The sequence below is a fragment of the Rhinatrema bivittatum genome, chromosome 2, assembly GCF_901001135.1.
Source record: "Rhinatrema bivittatum chromosome 2, aRhiBiv1.1, whole genome shotgun sequence".
Classification (NCBI taxonomy): domain Eukaryota; kingdom Metazoa; phylum Chordata; class Amphibia; order Gymnophiona; family Rhinatrematidae; genus Rhinatrema; species Rhinatrema bivittatum.
The window spans coordinates 504889250-504911686 of NC_042616.1; the positions used below are offsets into that span (position 1 = coordinate 504889250).

At 44.7% G+C, this 22437-nt stretch overlaps 1 protein-coding gene across 7 annotated transcripts in view; it reads left to right on the forward strand.

The window, feature by feature from the left end:
- Positions 1-22437, forward strand: part of PHACTR1 (phosphatase and actin regulator 1) — a 647384-nt gene that overhangs the window by 539440 nt on the left and 85507 nt on the right. For 5 of the 7 annotated variants that reach the window (XM_029590669.1, XM_029590672.1, XM_029590668.1 and 2 more), the window contains 2 exons: positions 5113-5316; positions 19987-20308. In XM_029590669.1, the coding sequence (XP_029446529.1) occupies positions 5113-5316; positions 19987-20308 (526 nt within the window). The remainder of the gene's footprint in view (positions 1-5112; positions 5317-19986; positions 20309-22437) is intronic. The other 2 variants (XM_029590673.1, XM_029590670.1) reach the window with 1 other exon arrangement.

A 22437-nucleotide genomic window follows, 5' to 3' on the forward strand; every position in this document is an offset into this window, starting at 1 on the left:
TTCGGGGAGTTGGACGCACGTTTTGGACGCGCTACTACCCCTTACGGAATAAGGGGTAAAGCTAGCGCGTCCAAAACGCGCGTCCAAATGCCGGCTAACAGTGCGCTCCGTCAGAGCGCACTGTACTGTATCGGCCCGTTAGTGAATAATTTATTTCTGCAAATCGCTGATCATATCACCAGTGAAATTGTACTGCTTGTATTATGTGCCTAGAAAAAATAAAGAATAAAAATTTTAAAAAACCCCATTGTTGAAGAACGATACTGGATTGCAAGAGGGACTGTTCACTACATGCAAATACTTGATTTACCAGGAGTAGAAAAATACTACCTAATTGACATGGTATAGGTGATTTACAAATTTTTAATAAAGACAAAGGTTTTGATTGAGACTTATTTGAACCCATCACACTAGCACAAATTTGGGGGGAAAAAATCATTTTCACATGTAAAGTAGGCTTTCGTGAAGACTGGTTCTTCTAGCAATATCACATTATCTAGCGGGTGGGCTGGGCCATCGTAATGTCACTGTATGACTTGCACTTATTGTGCTGTATAAAATGATGGACCCTGATGCTGATGGGATGGGGAGAGGGGAGGCGAGGGCGGATCTGGGTGTTGGTTTAAGTATGGGCACTTGTTTGCTCATCTGCCCAAAATGGTAGAGAAACACAGAGGGGGAAGACCAGAAACCTTATTAAGTATGATAGGGAGAGATATCCTGTAGGCAAGTCAAGCATGACAACTGGGACATATTCTTGCATTTAGAATGGATGGGCTAATAAGTCCTTATCTGCTGTCAGCTCCTGTAGCAAGTGGGTGAGTGAGGTCTCATGACTAGTACCTCACTTCCTGTTCAGTCTTTTGAAGGTGGACACCTGAGCTAAAGGATCAGCAGTGCTATGGAAGCTTTTCCCATGCAGCAGGGACCTGGAGCTAGATGCAAGCTTTTAAATGTAGTGAACCTTCTTCCCTGCTCCTTTGATGTGCAGCTTCCCTGCACTCACACTCTAGTAATTTTCTTATTGCAGTGTCTGCAGCCCAGTTTTGTATCCCACATCTTGCAATTTTGATAAGATTGCACTTTTTTGGCAGTTCCATCAAGAAAGCAATGAATTATTATTTTCCTTCTTTGCACCAGGATAACATCTCAAAAAAGGGGGGAGACTGATCCTAAAAGAGGTGGAATACCAATTTTTTTTAACTCTTCATCTTCTGCCCCCTTCCTTCCCAGCAAAAAAAAAAAAAAATAAAGAGAGAGAGCATCTGAATTTCAACACATTATAGTTACCGACACTGACCATGTAGGAGAAACTTAGCAAAATCAAATATTATCTCCTCTGGAAAAAATAGCAAAGTCCTAATTTAAAGGCGTTGTGTGGTTTTGATGCATTTGAAGTAAAATACATTCAGTTTTTCACAAATTCTAATTTAAAAAAATAGCAACCATTAAAAAAAAAAAAAAAAAAAAAAAAAAGAACACAAGAAAAATGTAATTTGGGTTTTCCCCTCCTGCCCCCAAACCCTAAGAAAAGCAGTCACACCTCTGCAGTACCTTTTCTCAAGTCATGCAAGGATAGTATATCCTGAAGTCTCACCATTCCTCCTTAATTTTTATATTTAGGGTACGATTTTTGCACTCCTTTAAGATTTTCTTTTCCCATAAGTCTTTAGTCCTGCAAATGCTATCCATCCCTACTTGTTTAGTGTTCTTTATTTTTGTTGTAATCTGTCTTGAGACTAACATAGGCAAAGGCGGAATATCAAATGTTTATAAATAAATAAATATTCAAAATTTGGCAGCTTTATAAGTAGATAGATACACAGATATAGATATATGGTGGGGGAGGGGGGTTGGGCATTCACCTTTGCCCACTCCTTACATATTGGCCCTTTGTGTATTTTTCGCCATACATCACTTTTTAAAATCTGGAAAGTGATGTATAAATTCTATTGAATAAATAAAATAAAACTATCACAGACCTAGACCGAGGTGATTTTTTTTTTTTTTGTGATGCAGCATTTCCTAGTTAACAGAAAAAAGAAGTGCACCAGAGTCCCTGAAATTCTGTCCATAAACTTTTGAAGTGGTTTTCCCTTCTCATCATTGCCAAATAAAACCCCATTTGCCCATCTGTGGGTGATTGGCGCCATCTAATGGCTGATCAGGCTGGCACCTGTTTTTAAATGTCTGGGTACTTAGTGCAGTCCAATACCTCTTTAGTCAGTTTTATGAGGCTCTGAGTTACCGAGGAAGAAAACCTTTCGCGGGTCATTGGGGGCCGACGTTGCACATACTGCTAATTTTCTAAATCCACTCTGATGCCGTTAACTTTAGACAACATGAGGGCGATTCTGGGCCCTCTCTGGTGGCGAGCCCTGAACATTGTCTAATAAAGGTGAACAGGTATTTAATCCCAATTCCTGCGGAATGAAAGAACCCGGGCTGTGGAAAGTTGTACTCTGCTTCTGACCAATGCCTAGGTTCAGAGTCTGCTGCATTATAAGCAGAGTGCGAGCGAAAGTACCAGCAGCATCCAGGAAAGAACACTGCGGTCCCCTTACTGCGTCGAGCAGCCTTAGTCAAATGGGGGAGATAGGGGGTTGTTGCTTACTTTTGAGCAATCTCAATTTGCTGACGTGTATAGAGCCTTAATTTCTATAGGCAGGCACTCAGAAACATGGATACCAGAATGCCCCAAGATAAAGTTTGAAAGGATAAGAATGGGTACTATTCTCCCAGGGTAAAAGGACTTGGTCTTGTTTGACAACAGCAAAGACTCTGATCAGAGGCAGAGTATCAACTCTCCCCAGCAATTTCTGTCTCTCTGTCTCTCTCTCTCTCTCTCTTTCTCACACACACAGCCACTCACCTAACAAGGCAGGATATCTAGTAAAGGATGTCTGGTCTGCTTGCATTACAATGAATTACCTTCGGTATCCTTGGACAGAGCGCAGACACCAGCCCCGTTTTACAGACATAAAACTGAGAGCCTTAGAACAGAGAAGAAAATGACTTCCATTTTCTTTTTTTGTCTGGGGGCGGTGGTCTCGGAAGTCAGCCGCTTTTAGCGGTAATGGGACGCCTTTGACAGCGAGTCCTCCTCCACCTCTGTTCCTGGCTGGAAGAGGGTGGGCTGGGTAGCAGTGCTCAGACGTTAAAGTTAATGATGGAGAATGTGCGAGGCTGCCCAGACCCCAATGTGCTGCAGGCTACAGATCTCTCCTCCTTCCACACTTTCTACCTTCATGCAAATTATTATTTCCTTCTTCTATTCTTAGACCCTCGATCTTTTCTTTCGTTTTTTTCTGTGCCTTCTTGATGGCCGTCCTTAAATCACGCTGCTTCCTTCCCTGAACACCCTCTTTGCTTTTAAAAGGAAAGAGAAAGGGGAATCCATGGAGTATCCAGGCGGGGGTTATGTGTTTATTTTCTCCGTATTTTTATTTTGCATGGCTCTTCCGCTTCCTGTCAGGGCAGTGTTTATGGACTGCTTAGAAGGAAGAAACAATCCTTCCTTCTGAAAGGATCCTCCTACTTCTTAAAGCATTATTCACTAGGCAGGAACAATATTAGCAAATATTAAGGAATTTCTTCCCCCCCTCCCCCCCCCTTCCCCGCAGTGAGCAGAAGAGAGAGTGCAAAGGTCTCATTTTTACAGACAACTTTTATCTAGTGAGACCAGCTGGAATGGAGTTCCTGCTCTAAAACATGTCCAGGACTGAGTATTAGTCTTGAGTTTAAGAAAAGAAAGAAATTAGACCATGGACGTATATAGATTGCTCAGGAAGTGTCCGGCACTAACCAGTGATAGAGAGAGGAGGGAGATGCTGCCTACGGGCTGTGCCAGTTAACACCATGCAAACGTCATTGCTCCAGACATTTATGTCAAGGTAGCAGTACTGACTCATTTCTACAAAATAGTAAATTGTGATTTTCTTGATTACATTTCCCCTTTGCCTTTATTCCAAGATCTCTTTATTTCCATCCAAAAATGTATTTCCCCCCATTTATTTGGAGTAAAAGATGTGAATATGTTTTTATGGCGATAGGTCCTCCTCCTCCCCTCATGTCACCACCACACATACCCACGCTCCCTTAGGACCCGCCTGCGCTGCTTAGCCTGTATTTGTACTTTGGCTATATGGGATTAACACACATTTCTGATGGCTGTCAGCACAACAGTGCCCCAGTTTGTTTGCCTCTAGAACCATGAAAGTAGCTTTTTAAGAGAAGCTCTCACAAACTCCAAACACTAACTTTTCCTCAAGAATGAAATAGAACTCAGAAGAAAATGTTGGCACCCAAACCCCATTAAATTGTGTTTGTTCTAATTTCTAGTAGGATATTTTCCAATAAATAATTGTTCAGCCTGCTTCTCGAACAGACGCTGTAATTAAAGTGGGAGACTGAAAAGATGGCGTCTTTCCTGAGAATCCAGGTCACTTATGACTGCTTTTTAAACAATCTCCTAAAAATTACACAGCAGACCATTCCAGCAGCTCGTGGTGCACAGTGCGACATTGGCTTTTGTTACCTCCTGTGTGCTGATCATTGTGTCCCATCTCAGAAGGGGAGATGGGACATGGCTGCCCTTAACATCAAACCTGCCTCTCGGGGTCACCTCTTCATTCTTTCCTCTCTCTCCATCTGTCGTGGGTCCAGAATATTAAAGGGGGTGACACGGAAGGCAGGTCTGATGGGGATGCTCAAGCACTCATGAAGCTGGAGCCTGTAGGAAGGGAAGATTGCTATTACGGCAGCACTAGTCTAGCACAGCTTGGTGGCTCTGGAGAGAACCAAGCAGACTCGCATGAGATAATTGTGCACCTTGGCACTGCTATGGGGCTCTTAACCATTAAATCCGCTCTTGTCACATGAAATCAGTCCATTAGCTGTTTGGAGGCGCTTGTATTCCAGTGTAGGGATTTATAATCTGAGAATGTCTCGTACTGTAAAACCAGCCGTTGTCTTTTTCTCTGTACCATGTCTGGGCAAAATGTCGTAGTCATGTTTTTTAACTGTCATGACTGTTCTGCTTTGTCTTTACTGCCATGCTTGTTGCTTTGCCTGTAACTCTGTTGTGTCTGTTAATGTGGTTGTGTCCTCCAGTATCGGAAGAAATTCTCAAATCCTATGAACCAGGAGCCCTGTCCCAAGATACTTCAACTAAGCCAATCCTGCTACTGCCCCCCAAAAAATCTGCTGCTTTCCCCAGAGACCATGAGGACACTCCAGTGAAACAACTCTCCCTCCTCAAGCAGCCCCCTGCCCTGCCTCCTAAACCCATTGCCAGGATTGCCAACCACATAACGGGTAAGTAAAGGGTTCACAAGCTCGTCTGTGCTCTGATCCTGTAAAAGAATCGTGTATTATAATCACAAAATAAAGAGCCAAATATATTATCTCGGATACAGCACTGACGATCACAGTATCTGCAAACCGGAGACATCATTGCACCTCAACGAAACCCATTCAGGTTAACAATTGGCAACCCGGTCCTCACTATCATGCACCCTAAAAGTTCAGAAAACTCAGAAAGTAGCATTAGATATATCTTTTTTTTTTTACATTTCCAATTGCAAATTAAAACTCTTGTAAATGAAAGTTAATCAGAGTCAAACAAAACAATGCGATACCAACTGATATTTCGGATGAGCCCTGATTCAAGGAGAACCAGAAAAGACGCAAACACTTATCTGGACAGGTTTCTCAATACAGGACAAAGCCTCAGTGTGTACTAGAAGATTGACCTATGGTTAACCTGTATGGATTTCGTTGAGGTGTAATGATGTCCTGCTTGCTGACACACTCTTATTATCAAACTGTTGTGAACGGTGCCTGTTTATTATACTGTAAACTGCTGTCTCTCATTGTGATCGTCAGTGAATTGTGTATTCACATGTTCCCCCTGCAGAACAAGTCTGAATATGTCCCCTGTGCTAATATGTATATAAGCTAAATACAATGTTTAGTTAGATTCTGCAAAATACGGTTGACTGGATTGCAGGGAGTTAATCCCTGTGGAATATCTTGTTTCACTGACTCAGCTACTCAGATTGCTCATGTAAAAGAAAAAAAAAGCTATATCATGAAAAGAATTTGAAACTCTTAAAACAAATTTTAGCTTATAATAGCTGTAATCCCTTCTTGACAGAGCATTCAGTATCTGTCAATGTCCTGTCTGGCTTAAAAGCCTAAGGTGAAGGTTTGGCATTAATCACTGGTAGTGCTCTGTCCATAGAGGGACCTGCTAGTTAAATCTGAAAGGGGAATGTACGTGTGACGTGTGTGTTGTGCGTGTGGATACATGTCAGTTTGTTAGTGCCTGCCTCTACCACGTGGAGTTAGTCTTGGTCTTGCTTTTAAGCCCCCTCCGCCCTCCCTAGCTGTTACTGCTCCCCAGGGGTTGCTGGTTGCTTTCAACCAGGGCTCCATCTTACTATCGGGAGTTCACTGAGCTGCCTGTGCAGCTGCGCACACAGTGAATTTCTATGCGCCGTCAGTGGAGATTGTGGCCTTACTGACATGAGCAAATAACCTTACGACAATGTTCAGATTGGCACCTGGATCCAGATCAGAGAAGGAAACTGCTTGGATTAGGTAGGGGTAGCCGGACAAAATGCAATAAAGTGTTTGGAAGTGAATGTTTGTCTTGGATAGGCAGCTATTTGGGATGAAGCACATGAGAGTCTTAGGATCCTGCAGGTTTGAGCTGTGTATCTCGATGGGGGGGGGGAAGAAAGCTGGCACGTGTTTGTGAGCTGCACAGTCCTACTGGGCTTTATGCTTTCATTGGACTTGCGTTATCTGTGGAAGTGAGCCATCAGTCATGATAAATCAGCATCACTGTGGGAAAGCATCGTTAACCTTATTCTGTTATTAATTGCCTAAGGCGCATTCTTGGGCCAAATGTGCAAGAAGCAATAAAACAAGAATTCTTGAACTCCAGAAGAAAAGCTGCCGCTTTCCTTGTTTCAGTGTTGGGTATCTGTTTTTCTTCATCTTGCATATCCTGGAGAATCCCAAATATGTCACAGATAGGCCTTTAGGGATGTGCAATTATTTTGTGTTGTTTTTTTAAATGAGCAAAAAAAAAAAGAGGATGGATAGTATGGAATACACAATAAATAGCCGATAATTAAATGTCTAAAATATTTTCAACAATGAACCAATAAAATCATAAATATCTATATATACTATAAAATCATATACAATGAAAAGTACATATAGGCACATATATAAAACCATAAATGTATAAAAACAACTTCACAGCCTGCTATTCCAAATCTTCACTAGATCAACTGATAGGCACAAAGACAAAAAAGCACATAGTTTGGAAAGGACCCATTGTGGCAATGTTTTGGCATTCAGGCCTGCATCAGGGATATTATGCATGTCACTTGAAAATAAGTTGTGGTAAGTACCAAGTAAGAAATATTAGGGATGGGAATTCATTTGCAATGAAATAGGAAATAAAGATGCTATTTCCTATTTGATTGTTTTTCAGGAATAACAAAAAATGATAGGAAAAAACACCACATTTCTTGGGTTTTTTTTGGAGGGGAGCCAAAAAAAAGCACCTTAAAAAAAAAAAAAGAAAAAAATCCCACCTCAACCATTCCTATTTATTAAAACATAGAGCCCCCCCCCCCCACCAGCCCATCCTCCAGACCCCTCCAGATCTCACCAAAAAATCCCTAGTGGTCTAGCAGGGGGCCCAGGAACAACCTCCTGTTCCCAGGCCGGTGGCAGCCATTAGTCAAAATGGCGCTGGTTGCCCTTTGCCCCTGCCAAGTAACAGGGGCTTCCAAATGGCACCGGTAACCCCTGTCACATAGTAGGGACAAAGTGCGACTGGCACCATTTTGACTAACGGCAGCTGCTGACCCAGGAGCGGACTGGGAGGGAACTTCCCAACCCTTAGCCTGACCTCCCTTCCCCTTCCCCTATCCTGCCCTCTCCCTATCCCTATGCTAAATGCCCCCAAATTCCTTGTCCTACTTTTTGTGCCTGCTTCTGAGCAGGAGCAAGTTGTGCGCACCATCACCCTGCTTGCACACGATCCCCTGGCACAGCAGCAAATGGCCGCTGTGCCGGGCGCCTCTAGCCCCGCCCCACCCCGCCCCTGGACTGCCCCTTTCACTAACCCCGGGACTTACATGTGACCCGGGGGTTTACGCGCGTGGCCGGGCCCTTTGAAAATTGGCCTGGCATGCGTAAGGCCCAGCCACGCGTGTAAACCCCGGGGTTTCACGCGCGTAAGTCTTTTAAAATCCGGCCCACAGTCTATACTCTATACTTAGGGTTCTTCATGTTCAGTTTTTATTTTATTTTTCTATGGGAATTTATCAATGTTTTTTTGTAAAAATCAGTGCAGAAGAAAGAGTCATTTTATTCCACTGGTTTTTCTCCTGTTTATTTCATTGTAATATACAATGATAAATTTGCAGGAAATGATGGGCCCTATCTAAGCTACAGCATCCCAGAGAGCCTAACTTCCTCTGGTCACAACTAATTCTTCTGAGCTACCCTTGTCTCTGAATCTCTTACATCCTCCCACCACCGCCTCGATTGTTCCAGAACATTTCTTTCTCCTGAACATTTGACTTCTTGATTTACCAGTGCATACGTTGTGCTATCCAAACACCCTGCATGCTTTATCCTTACCTCACCCCCTTTCACATTGCTGAGAAAGAAAATGTCAGCTTAGTCACCTGGATTTAATGATGGGCACAAAAAATTTGCAAAAGTTCGTTGGAAAAGTAGAGAAAGCATTTCTCAGTCCATGATGACCACATTTCTGCACCTTTTTGAATTGGGAGTATTTTATGGATGCATTCAACTTCCAGTCAGCAGTGGTGTTTGTATGACTTCCCTGCCCAAGCTTTTCTTTCTTACAATATAAGAACTGCCATACTGGGTGAGACCAAAGGTCCATCTAGCCCAGTGTCCTGTTTCCAACAGCAGCCAATCCAGATCCCAAAAGGTTGAAAGATTCCATATAGTTTACGCCCAGAGGATAATCAGGGGCTTTCCTCAGATCTACCTGGTTAATAATGGTTTATGGATTTTTCCTCCAGGAGCTTCTCCAAACCTTTTTTAAACCCAGCGACATTAACTGCCTTAACCACATCCTACAGTAATGAATTCCAGAGCTGAATTGTGCATTGAATGAAAAAGTATTTTCTCCAATTTCTTTTAAATGTGCTACTTAGTAACTTCATGGAGTGTTCCCTAGTCTTTTTATTTTTTGAAAGAGTAAACAATTGATTCACATTTACCCATTCCACTCATCTCATGATTTCATAGACCTCTGTCATAGCTCCCCTCATTTGTCTCTTCTCCAAGCTGAAGAGCCCTAGCCTCTTTAGCCTTTCCTCATAGGGTGTTGCAAGCGTGGATGGGTGCTCGGGAGCATGAGTCCCTCTGCCGTGATGCAACCTGCACAACCCCGGGACTGGTCATGGTCCACACCGCTGGCGGGTGAATGCATCTGGGCACAGGCTAGGCTGAAGCAAGAACACTCTTGAACTGGAACCGAGAACACTCTTGACTCGGAAACAGGAACACTTGGATGTCCAACACGCACCAGGAACTGAGACCCAGCAATGCAATGCTGGTCTTTGGGGTAGCCTTCCGGCCACTTGAAAGCCCTTTCAGACTGCTGCTTGGAAGCGGTTTGAGCGGAAGGATAGATGAAAGCTGTGGACTCAAGATAAGACATGACGAAGACTTAGACATGACTCTGAAGACTTGGAAACAAGACGAAGGCTCAGGACTTGGAAACATGACCAGCAATGAAGACTCTGAAGATTCTGGACAGGACAAAGGCTGGAACCAAGAACAAGATGAAGACTTGGATTCAAAAGCAAGGCAAAGACTTAACCAAAACTCAGGAGACACAGGAACCGGAACACGACAAGAGACCAGGAGCAACACAGGAACGAAGACATGGAGGACCTCCAACGGTGAAGACAGGAGGCAGAAGACCACAGGATCAAAAACCCTTGTGAAGGCAACAGGAAGCATTCAAGGGAGCCCTTTGCTAGGGCTACCAGGAGATGATGTCATCTGAGGGCACTGCAGGCTTTTCCCACCATGGGCCCTTTAAATCTTGAAGAAACGCACACATGTGCTCTTAGGCACACCAGCAGAAGCAGGAGCCATGGCGGCGGCATTCCAGGCTGCAAGGATGGCAAAAGTGACGTCGGATGAAGCAGCGCTCCGGCCACACGTAGAGGCAAGACGGTGATGGTGGCATTAGCAGCGGCTCAGGTGAATGAAGCCGCTCATGGGGCTCTCCCACAAGAGGAATCACAACATAGGGGAACCATTCCATCCCCTTTATCATTTCAATTGCCCTTCTCTGTACTTTTTCCAGGTCAGCTATATCTTTTTTGAGATGTGGCGACCGGAATTGCACACAGTATTCTAGATGCGGTTGCACCATGGAGCGATACAGAGGTATTGTGATATTCTCCATTTTATTCTCCAATCCCTTCCTAATAATTTCTAATATTCTGTTTGATTTTTTTGACGCCGCTGCACACTGAGCCAAAGATTTTAACATATTGTCCAAGATGATGCTTAGGATCCTTTTCCTGGCTGATGACTCCTAGTATGGAATCTAACATCATTAACTACAATTTGGATAACTTTTCCCTATGTGCATCACTTTGCACTTGTCCACATTAAATGTAATCTGCCAGTTGGATGTCCAGTCTCCCAGTCTCATAAAATCCTCATACAATTTTTTGCAATCTGCTTGTAATTTAATAACTGGGAATAATTTTGTGTCATCTGCATAGTTGATCATCTGTATATTACAAAGTATTGGTCCCAGTACAGATCCCCAGAGCACTCCACTTTCTAACTTACTCCATTTGACCATTTGCTCCTGCCCCGTTTCTTGTCTTTTTACCAGTTCGCAATCTACAATAGGTCATCGTCTCCTATCCCATGACTTTTTCATTTTCTCTGGAATCTCTCGTGAAGGACTCTGTCAGACGCCTTCTGAAAATCCAAATACACCACATCAATTGGAATATCATTATCCACATGTTTATTAACCCCTTCAAAAAAATGTAGTAGATTGTGACACTCTCCTGTCCTCTTCATTTCCGAGGGACACATGAAGTGGCCATGTTGCTCCTCCTCCTTACCCTCCTACCATACCTAAAATTGAATGCAGGCCCTTGTGCCTGAAGTACAGTATATTCCTTGTTTAGCACATGGTGTTCTTTCTCATCTTGAACATATGATAGCAGCCTCTAGAAAAAATAAGAGCCCACAGGACAATTGTATTTTGGTAGTTAAAAAAAGAAATAATTACCAGTTATCTCTCCAAGTATACAGATTTTTTTTTTTAATTCTCTCAGAGTAATTAAGTTTGAGAATCCGACCGTTCTGAAAAGTGAATGCTAGCAGCGAGAGTTTTGTACAAAATCTGTCTTCTGTTTCTCCTACCCACTGCCCTCCGCAAGACAACTGCAACGTCAGAGACTAAATGAGAAATGTCTCACCTAGAATTAACCTCATTTGACTTCACACTCCAAATTTGCAAATGAAAGTCACAAACAAGGCAGGAAGGAAATGAGTTATTGCACACGATATACGCTTTGACTCTGAATTAACTGATAACAGTTGCTGCAAGGGAACACATTTCTTTTGTCCTCCTAGGAGAATAAGAGCATTCTGTGCTGATTACATGCAGGTCAGGGTCTGTGCATGCAGGACAGAGTACCGGATCGGGTCAGCTGGCACCTCTTTGAATGTAGTGCCCTGCAGGCAAGAGGAAAAGCAGCCGGGGAAGGCTTGCTTTATCGTAAGGAGGAGAGTGTGCCAGTTTAGGGGGCACAGCTACCCCCACCACCAGGTCTGCAAGGAGGTTTTTTGGGTTGGGAGGGTGGGGTGGTTCAGGACTTGGAAGATCTTTTTTGGGTTGGATTTTTTTTTGGGGGGGGGGGGGGGGAATTCATGACACAGAGGCCCAATTCTCATTTTGGAGTGGAAGGTCGGGGCTGCTGGTCCAGTTCTTTTTTTTTTTTCAGGAGTATGGGTGAGAAAGAGATGCCCTACATTAATGAGCTTAACCTCCTCTACCTTCCCCTGGGTCCCCTGCAGCCCACATTCACTAGCCCTATTTCTCTGGTTAACTAGGGCAGCAGGGGACAAGACGGCGGTGTTAAAGTGGCTGCATTCAGTTTCACACTGCTGAGTTCTGGGTATTATTACTGTATCTTCAAACAGCAGGCGTTAAAGCCCAATGTGCCTCCCACATTAGAGCTAGCATGTAATATGTATTTGCATTTGGATTTTAGATTTCATTACTTGCTTTTCCCAAATCCGAGATCAAGGAGAGTTAGAATTCAGATGCTGCAGTTATTTCCCTATCCAGGAGGGTCTGTGAGTGAAAAAAAGTGAGTAAATCAGACCCTAAGGGCTGGATTCACTAATGCCGCAAGGCACAGCGAATCCCGCGATAACGGGGGGGGGCGAAACAGGGGGCGGGGAGGTCCTGCGCTAGCTGGAAGCGATCGCACCTCCGCGGTACAGGTGCTTAACCTTTTGCTGTCGGCGCAGTTCTTTGCGGCGTCAGCCCCGGTGCCGCCCCGACTCCTCCTCTTCCGGGGCTGACACCGCCCCAACTCCGCCCCCATCCTGGTATCGCACGCGATAAGGGACTTTTCGTGTGCGAAACGTCCCCTATCGCGTGCGATCCGCTTAGTAAATGACCCCCCTAAGATGGTACCTGAGGCAACAGAGGGTGAAGTGACTCGCCCAAGGTCACAAGGGGGGCCAATGCAGAACAGTGCACTCCTCCGCGTGCACTGTTTAACCCCACGGCTGGACGCGCGTTCACAGCCCCGTATGCTATAAGGGGATTAGCATGTCCACAATGCGCGTCCAACACGCCCCAAAACTAATAGGGCTCATCACATGCAAATGCATGTTGGTGAGGCTATGAGTTAGTCACCCTCCGCCCCGCACATTTTTGCGCTCAGAAATTAACACTTGCTCATACCTTCCTAGCAAGATGGGAGGAGCATTCTGAATTCTCTTCTGCCTCTGCCACTCCTAATTTCCAACCTTTTCTCTGGTTCATGTGCATATTGTAAGACACTTTGGCATTTTTCAGTCCTCACACAGTGTCAGAATTTGCCAAAGTTGTGCTCGCTGAATGTTGAACTTTGAATGTCTCCCCTCTAAATTTCTTCCTTTTGTGCTGGACTTGTATTTTGAGACATGTGCCCAGTTCAGCTGGCTTCCAGTCCTCCAGTGCTACAGACTGAGTTTGTTTTAAGGATAACCAAAATATATAAATTGACCACAAACTGGGGCCATGGCATATATAAACAAATCTCCGAAATATTGATTGTGGGATATCCTGAATGCTCCAGGACCACAGTTCGCTATCCTGCCCTGGTCTTTTCAAGTGATGGTAGGTCCAAGGGTATAAAGCGCACATCCTGAAGGACCTTGTTTAGCAATGACTGCCTAGAAGATACTTTGGGTGTCAAATACTTAAGACCCCCCCTCTCCATGGGTGATTCAGTGGCAGTGGGTTTGATTACCTGATCTGGTCTTCCGCTGCTAGGTTGTCCGGGAATGCTGCTGCAGAGAAAGCCCTTGTGCAACAGTGACCCCTAGTGGCAGAGTTAGGGTACATGCTGGCAGGGTTCCAGAAGGAGGCCTGCTGTGTGTGCGTCAGCCAGGGGACTTGCGCTGCCTTGACTGGCCTAGATAAGCTGAGAGGAAATATAAAATAGGAGAAAGAATCCCTGACTAGTTGCCAATGAAGACCCATGGTGCCATGTCCCAGCCCCACTTCTAGTTTACCTGGAAGCCCAAAGGAGCAGGGGAAAACTGCCAAGTGAACGTGCGATCCATGAATTGGAAAATTCCCAGTTAGTACAAAGTTACTGTCAGTGAAAATAAACCTTTGCTCTACAGATGTGTTTCCTCTTCAGTAGCTGCTTGTTCCTGGAGAAACAGTTTTCTTTGGCCTGTTTTCAGAACACTTTTTTTTTTTTTTTTTTTTTTTTAAGGAAAGCAAAGGTATTTAACATGATAAATCTGAATGGGGTGGGAATTCCCAGCTAATTAAGACCTAGATTTATCATTTTGCTGTAAATTTTGCGAAAACAGCGCCTGCGATAAAACAGGGGCTTAGTTAGAGTAATTTTCCTAGTACCATATCACATAGGTATTTTACCGCAACGTGAGTTAAATTTATCACACACCCATGTTATTTTCACATCGCAAGCTGAGAAGTCCCACAACTATCACATTTGGGTGGGGGGGTGGAGGGAGAGAGACTGACATATAAGTTAACTATTTATACCATTATAAGAGGAACTACTAGTAACTCGGGGTGAGGTTTTAGTGGTGGGCTAGGTTTTGGGGGCAGTTTTACATGCTCAGTCAGCGGTACGAACAGCACAGTTGCCATCAGTAAAGATTTTGTGTGATTTTGGAGGGATGACAGGTACAAAAAGATGAGATTTGTACATTGTACTCTCAATCTAGCTTGATAGCAGCTAGGTAGAGCGTGCATCAAGCTTGATGGAGAGTACATTGTATAAATCTCAACTTTTTGTACCTTTCGTCACTCCAAAATCACACAAAATCTTTACTGATGGCAACTGTGCTGTTCGTACCGCTGACTGTGCATGTAAAACTGCCCCCCAAAACCTAGCCCACCACCAAAACCTCGCCTTGAGTTCATAATGCCCCCTCTTACAGTGGTATTAAAAGTTGACTTATATGGTTGCCTCCCCAGAGCCTCTTTCTCTCTCTCTCTCCCTCTCTCGCTCCCAAAATTTGCAAAAAAAAAACCATTATTGGCTGCTAGCGCCCAGAAAAAAGGTGTAGTTATTCCCAGTGTCAAAACCTGCGTTACTCTATCGCATGCCACGCTAACCATCCCTCATTTCCATTTACTTCTCCCACTTGAATACATTTTTCGAATTTGCACACCGCATTTCGTGATGCAGTGTTCACCGCACGCGACACACGCACACACACCCCCCCCCCCCCCAAAGAGAGTTACTGTGGCTGTCCAAAGGGAAGCGTTTTGCAAATGTTTTTCCTATCTCTGCCAGTTCGTTCCCTTCATGACATGTGAATGCGCGCCGAGTGCTGGAATAACAGTATATTTTTAAAAAGGAGGCAGCATCAGAATATTTTCCCCCCTTCATGTTTCCCAAGCACTGTCCTAGCTGCTATAGCTAACCATTTCTATAGTAATTGGTATTGCCGGGGTTGTTTTTTTTAGTTCTTTATATGCCTGCTGCCATTTTCTTGTAGGGCCCAGGATGTTCCTGATCCTCGGAAGTCCACCTTTATAGCTGGCTTAGTGGATAAGATAAACGGCTAATTTCAACTGGTCATCTTTAGGTGAATTTTCAGTTGAACCCAGGCGGCTGGGTTTACCTTTGAAAATTCTTCTAAATCTAGCCGATCAAAATGTGACTGATCAGATTTAGTCCGGCTGGCTTAACCAGCTAACCTGAGGTGATGAGTGCTGAAAATCAGGCCCAAACCAGCTAAGTTCTCTTTAAAAAAAAAACCCCTTGATCCCCAGGCATCATTCTCCTTTTTTGGCCAACAGAGAGAAGGAGGGTGGGGGGACCACAAGCCAGCACTATATCTTCGGAGAAAGGGAGGAGAGCAGCTGAGGATACTTTTGTGTTTTGAGTGACGATGGGGAGGGACGGAGGGAAGGAGGAATCCTTTGTTTTTTAAGACTCAGGAGGGAGGGAAGAAGAGGATCTGCTGTGATAAGGGCTTTTTTTTTTTCTTTTTTAATAGATATAGAGATAGGAGCGAGGGGCGATGACCGGTTGCCATGAAGTCTTTTTGCTTTCGAAATCCGGAGAGTCTGGAGGAAGGGGGAGGGAAGGGGACCGAATGTGGGGGACGATGTACAGTGCAGGAAAGAAGGGAGGCAAGAGGAGCTCATGATCTGAATCTTTTTTTTTTTAATCTCTACAGTCAGGATGGAGGGGATGTACTAATACAGCACCCAGATTAGGTCCAAAATAAGTGCCAGCCACCTGATTTATTCCCCTCTCCCCCCCCCCCCCTCCCCCGACCTAATGACGACACACTTGTGCCCACCCAGAGTTGGACTGGCTAAAGTTAGGCACCCAGTGAAACTTAAATTTAACCTCATAGCCCAGCCAGTTTTCAAAGGCTTTGTTCTAGCTGGCCAACTCCTTACTTTATCTGGTTACATCCCTTGGAAAATTGACCTCTGTGTTATTTCCCTAATGTTTAAGTGCCGATCAGGGCAGCACTAACTTGGGGACCTGATTTACTGAGGCTTTTCTCCCATTCTGTGTCTATGGGGGAAAAATGCTTAAGTAAGTGAGAGGAGTGAGGAAACCTGTGGCAGGAAAGCATTCTGAAAAAAGGAGCCTTGCTCTTCTCCAGCCTGTTTCCATCTCTCTCTCTCTCTCTCTCTGTTCTGCCTCTGCTACACCTTTCCTATGCACAGACAGCTTAACTTGGTCTTTACTCGCAGTGAAAGGAGATCTCTTCTTCAACTGCAAACTTCAGTAACAGCCAAAACAAATAAATAAAAGTCTTACTGTGCATAAACTGAAGGTAGCAGTGACCGGCAGCCACTGAACGGAACCTTGGGAAGCCCAATTTTATTGCAGGCTGTCTGGCAGTCCCTTCAAGGCTGGCCTTACTCCATGGGCAGATTCGAGATACCTGAGGCTTGGAAGATATGGGTCAGCTTTAGCTGCCTCGAGTTCCAGTAGTAGATCTCCGAGCTCGATCCTCTTCAGCAGGGCACCCTCAGTTGTTTCTAGGGTACCCTAGGGCACTGTTCAAGTCTTTGCCACATTACAGTGAGGCCCACCCGAGGGAATTATGTATTATGCGCTGACCTTAGTCTCTTTACGCGTTCTGAAGGTTCATTCCCCACCCATTGTCACTAACAAGCTAATCTCCTCGCTTGGTGTAATGTTCATTTCTGAGATGGCACCTTTGAATAGAGATTTCCATGCTCTGTAGTTTTTCCGGGCCTTCATAAAAACTTGGCGACCCCTGGTATTGGCAAGCTCGGGATGAGTCATGTACTTAATAAGATCCATCAGGCCCATGATGAAGTACTGATGGGATTCTCTTCTTGGAGGTTATATGTTTTTGTTCATCACCTTGCATGTCTGTTTTGAATGCTAAGGTAAGGTGAGGTTGGTCAGGTGCAGGTGCATCCTGGCCACGTGAAGGGCCCAGCTTGGTGCCATTTTTGACATCACATGTGGTGCTGGTATCAGGGCCAACTGGTCCCATTTTTAAAGAGCTGCTGATGGGGCAGGAGAGAGGGGGGGAACGCTCCTGCCCCTTTCTTGCTGGAAAGTGAAAGTGGGTAAGTGCACAATGAAGTACATAAGGGAACAAGACTAAAAACAATAGCTACACGATGCTGAGTTCATGTTAGGCGTCACCACCCAGGAAAAGGATCTTGGAGTCACAATGGACAATACTTTGCAATCTTTGACTCGGTGTGTGGCAGCAGTTAAAAAAGCAAATAGAGTGTTAGGAATTATAAGGAAAGGAATGAAAAATAAAACAGAAGTTATCATAAAATGCTGCTGTATCAATTTATCGTGTGCAGTTCTGGTCACCCCATCTCAAAAAAAGACTTAGCGAAACTAGAAAAGGTGCAGAGAAGGACGACCAGAATGATAAAGGGGATGGAACTGCTCCCCTATGAGGAAAGACAAAAAAGGCTCTTCAGCATGAAGAAGAGATTGCTGAGAGGAGATATGACAGAGGTTTATAAAGTCATGTGTGGTTTGTAATGAGTAGATCAGGAACTGTTATTTACCTTTTCCAGTAGGACTAGGGATAACTCCACGAAGCTAATGGGTAGCACTTTTAAAAGAAGTCAGAAAAAGTATTTTTTCACTAAAAGGTGAATATCAAAAGCCCGGCGCGTGCCAAAATCGGGAGAGGTGCTCAAAAGTCAGGCTCGCATGCACCCACCCACCGATTGTAAAAGCCGCCCAGATGTGCACGTATCTCCCACTGCGTACACATCTAACTCGATTTCAAAAAGGGATGCGGTGTGGGCATGGGCATTTCAGGGCATGGCCAAGAGATGTGCACATAAACATTTACACGCCCCAGCGCATGCCAAGGTCCACTGCTGAGTAACTTCACTTCTGCTATGAAGGAGGAGTATCTTAAAAAATAAAACAGATTGGCCATTTCTGCCAGGTTTAAAGGGTCTGGAATAACTGGGGAGAGTGCAGGCTATCTTACCAGGGAGTTTGGAGGTCCTAGCTGTTAACTGGGTGAACTGGTGGACAAACTGGTGAAACTGGCAACGAGATGGACGCGCACCCATTATAAAATACTCTGACTTATGCAGTAGAATTGGGCATTTGCGTGCCACTTAAAATTGGGCACACACCTGCGCACGACCAGGCTATTATATAACATACGCGCAAGTTATAAAATGGCCGTGAATCTGGGTGCACGCTGACACTTATGCGCCAAAGTGCACCAGTTTGAAAATTACCGTCCTGGCTTACAATTAAACTGTGAAATTTGTTGCTGGAGGATGTAGTGAAAGCAGTTAGCATAGCTGGGTTCAAAAAGAGTTTGGACAAGTTCCTGGAGGCAATGAGCAAGAAGGATTGGACCTATTGTTTGGGATTCTACCTAGTACTTGGAACTTGGATTGGCCACTGTCAGAGACGGGATGCTGGGCTTGATGCCTTTGGTCTGACCTAGTATAGCATTTCTTATGTTCTTATGACCCCAACAAAGGGGTAAGTGAGGTTAGAGAGATCCCCGGCTCAATTGCAAGGGGACGGGTGAGGTTGGAGGCACCTGGTAAGGCCCTTGCCTATTGGCGGCGGGAGTGGGTGTCAGAAGGAGCCAAAGAGGCCCTGGAAAGGGTTGGGGGAGGTCCAAAGAAGCCCTGTTATGTTTTTTTGTTGTTTATTAATTGGCAGATTAGGGCTGGGCTGGGGCTTGACACAAGGTACAAGACACTGGTATCTTCCATAATCAAGATAAGGTTTATTCACTCTTAACAGAAAACAGGTTATCTTCGCCTTTCATAAACTAGAGCACAGGATATAATAGTAGAGTCATGGGTATTCACATCAGGACTCAGTAGAGACAAAACAAAGCAAGGCACAGTTACAGACCATCTGGATGCGTGATCTGCAAGACAGGGTAGACCTTGAGTTTTCAGGAGCACTGAGCTAGCCCTAGTGATCCCCTCTGAACTCCTGAGGACCAATCCAAGTCCTCAGGGGAGGGGCTGCAAGTCTAAGGCCTAGAAGCAAGCAAGCCTTTTCAGCCTGCAGTCAATGAGACCCATCCTGTGGCTTCAGAGCAGAGCACCAGGCCCTCCAGCAGGGCAGACTCTGGTCCAAGACTGGGTCCAGCTTCTTTTTCACCCTAACATTAATGTTTATTTCAGTCTGGCAAACAAATTGAACTGAAATAAAGGTTAAAAGAAACCAAAAAACATTTTACTTTATGGATTGTAGTGTGCTGGGTTGATGGGATGGTTTGATGGGTTTTTAGGTTGTGGCGGGGTTGCTTGATTTATTTTCTGTTATGGTATGGATTTTCGTTGTATGCTTATTTATTATGCTTAAGTGGACTATAATGTGATGTAATTTTTGTATATTTTAATATTATTTTGTAAATCGCTTCCGGTCTTTCATAGAGCAATTAATAAGCATGTTAATAATTTTATAAAGAAGACCCCCCCCCCCCACCTTCCAAAGTGGAAAAAATAAATTGAAGCAAAAGTTTTTGGTCTGCACTTTCCTCCTTATAATTTCCTCACAGTACTATGCAGATCTAATTGCCATGTCGCTAGTATTGTTTTGGTAATGTTCCTATCATAGTATCAGAACTAGCAGGCATGCTGCTGGTCATATTTGCAAATTCATCTGGCAAAGAATGACATCGTGTTTGTGTCTTATCCTCTTGTTTTAGATTCTGGTGGCCCTGTTAAATTGCCTTGTATGCCGGGGAAGCTATCACCTCCTCTGCCTCCAAAGAAAGTCATGATCTGCATTCCCTTAGGGGGGCCAGACCACATCCTTGCTTCTTATTCCAGTCAGAAGAGCTCCCAGCAGCACCACCACACAGTACTCCCATCCCAGTTAGCAGCCCATCAGCACCAGCTTCAGTACGGCAGCCAGCACCTGTCTACCGGATCCAGCTCAGTGCCGGTCCACCCTTCCATCCCTCCAGGCTGCAGGGTGATAGAGGAACTGAACAAGACTCTGGCCATGACCATGCAGAGGCTGGAAAGGTAACCCTGCAATGGTCTGTTGCACATGCAATGGGTATTTTTTTGTGGGAAATCTGAGGCTGGATAAATGTTTCTTTCTGAATACATGCTGTTGTTTTCTTTTTTTGGTTATAAAGGTATTGTATAGAATGTCACTCACAAGGCCTTCTTGGTACTGTGAAGTAGAGGAAATTATTTCTAACTCTAAATATTGCTGGTCTTCTGAAAACATCATCTGCATGTAAACTTTGTAGGTCACTGTAGAGAAAAATCTAGACTGCCGTAGCGGTGCCAGCTGTTCTGTGCTGGTGAGAGTGCAGGAAATGCTGCTGTTATTCAGGGATGTGTACAGGTAAGAAATAAATTAAATCAGTAAGAAGGTAACCAAGAGTATATAAAATATTTTTAATTTTTTTTTTTAATTCATTCCGCACTGCCCGGCTACCATTAGCCAGGTGAGCCTGGCCAGGAGAATAGCTGTGCTAAACATACTCGGGTGACTTTAAGCAGGCGGCTTTAGGGGAACACGTAACTGGCATAATGTTCTGCTGAATACTCAAATCACCCAGATGGCTTTCCCTCTCCCCAGCCCGCTCAATAGCGAGCTCCTTGATTTGTTACAGAAGGCGCCATGCCAACATTAACTCACGAATCAAGGTCAAAATGGTGGGCAGATCATGGGAAAAGCATGGCAGATGCTATATTTAGGTTTTACCATGCCGACCTTCTTAACAAACTATTGAATGGGCTATTAATAATGACTTTTTCAAGTCTCACCCAATTTTTTTCAGCAGGCAACTAAAAGTGATGCTGACTAGCCCTGATATACAAGGGCGCTCCTTGCCTCTGGTTGTAATTTTACAATAGAATTTATTTATTTTTTTCTTTTGGCCCAGGAGTTTCCTGCTGCTCCTATGGGCTTGTAGCTCCATGGCCCTTTTCTTGGACCACAGAGCAATGACCCCTTCCTTCACAGCTATCCAGTGGTTATCTCCTTTATACGATGCTCTCCCTCCCCCCCCCCCCCCCCCCCCCCCCCAAAATAAGGAAGATGCATGGTTGAGTGTGATCAGCATAAAAAATGGTCTTTGTGATTAAAGGATGAAATGAGTTGTCCATGAGGAAGGAAATCAAGAACTTGGGGGTACATGCAGGGAATGAGTCTGGGGGTGGAAGAGAGCTTAGCACAGGGAGCAAAGAATAAGCAATGGGAAACTAAAGAGGAGAGAGCCAAAGACCCCCCCAGCATAGCACTGCAGTCCAGCCCAATGTCTCAAAGACACAGTGCTGAGGTGAAACAGGACTAGGCAGGAATAAGAGCCATCAGGAGCACAGAGGAGGGCTTCATTAAGGAAAAGTCAGACTGAAAAGAATCCGTGGATATTTTAAGTGCCAACGTGATCAGAGCAAGGCCACCCTTATGATGCCCTATGCAGTGGGGAGAGGTGGGGGTGCGGTGTCCCAGAGCTCCAAAGATTGGGGAAAGGGAGAATTCTTCTCCTGACCCCCGCCCCAACCCAGACTGGTGCTACTCTGAAGTGACAGCGGGGGCCTGTGCAGCCCAACTGCCCTGGATCAGAGATTTGACTTCTCTGCGACTGTACCGAATAAAGGAAAGCTGGAGATCAGAAGGTAATTAGGCCAAAGGATGCTGGGTGAAAGGAAAGATTTTGAGAAGGAGAATGATGAATGCAGTTCTTAAAGGGGAAGGGGGGTCAGTAAAAGAGCTATTTGAAACTGTAGGATCAACAAGGTCAGTGAAACCGTTTGAACCTACAAGGAAGGTAGCATGGTTCGGCTGAAAAAGGTTCCCTAATATGATGCCCACCCCACTCCTGGATAATCAAGCCACTGGTGCCGAGGGAGGGGGGTTGGCAGTGCCCTAGAAGAATAGCATTTCCTAATTTTCCTCTTTGAATCTGGATGAAAAAAGTGAGTGCAGGTTCGTTTATCTGAATTGGGGAAGACACCGTCGCCTAGTTCCCACTCCGTGACCTAATGATCTCCATGGTCTTCACTCTCGTTGCTGCTCTTGGGCCCCAGTTCATGCTCCGCAGCCCGGGTCAAGGGGCGTTATCAACTCACCAACATAATAAGCAAGTAACAAATAAACTAGTTGCAATTTCTGCTTGGTTTTAACTAGATTAAAC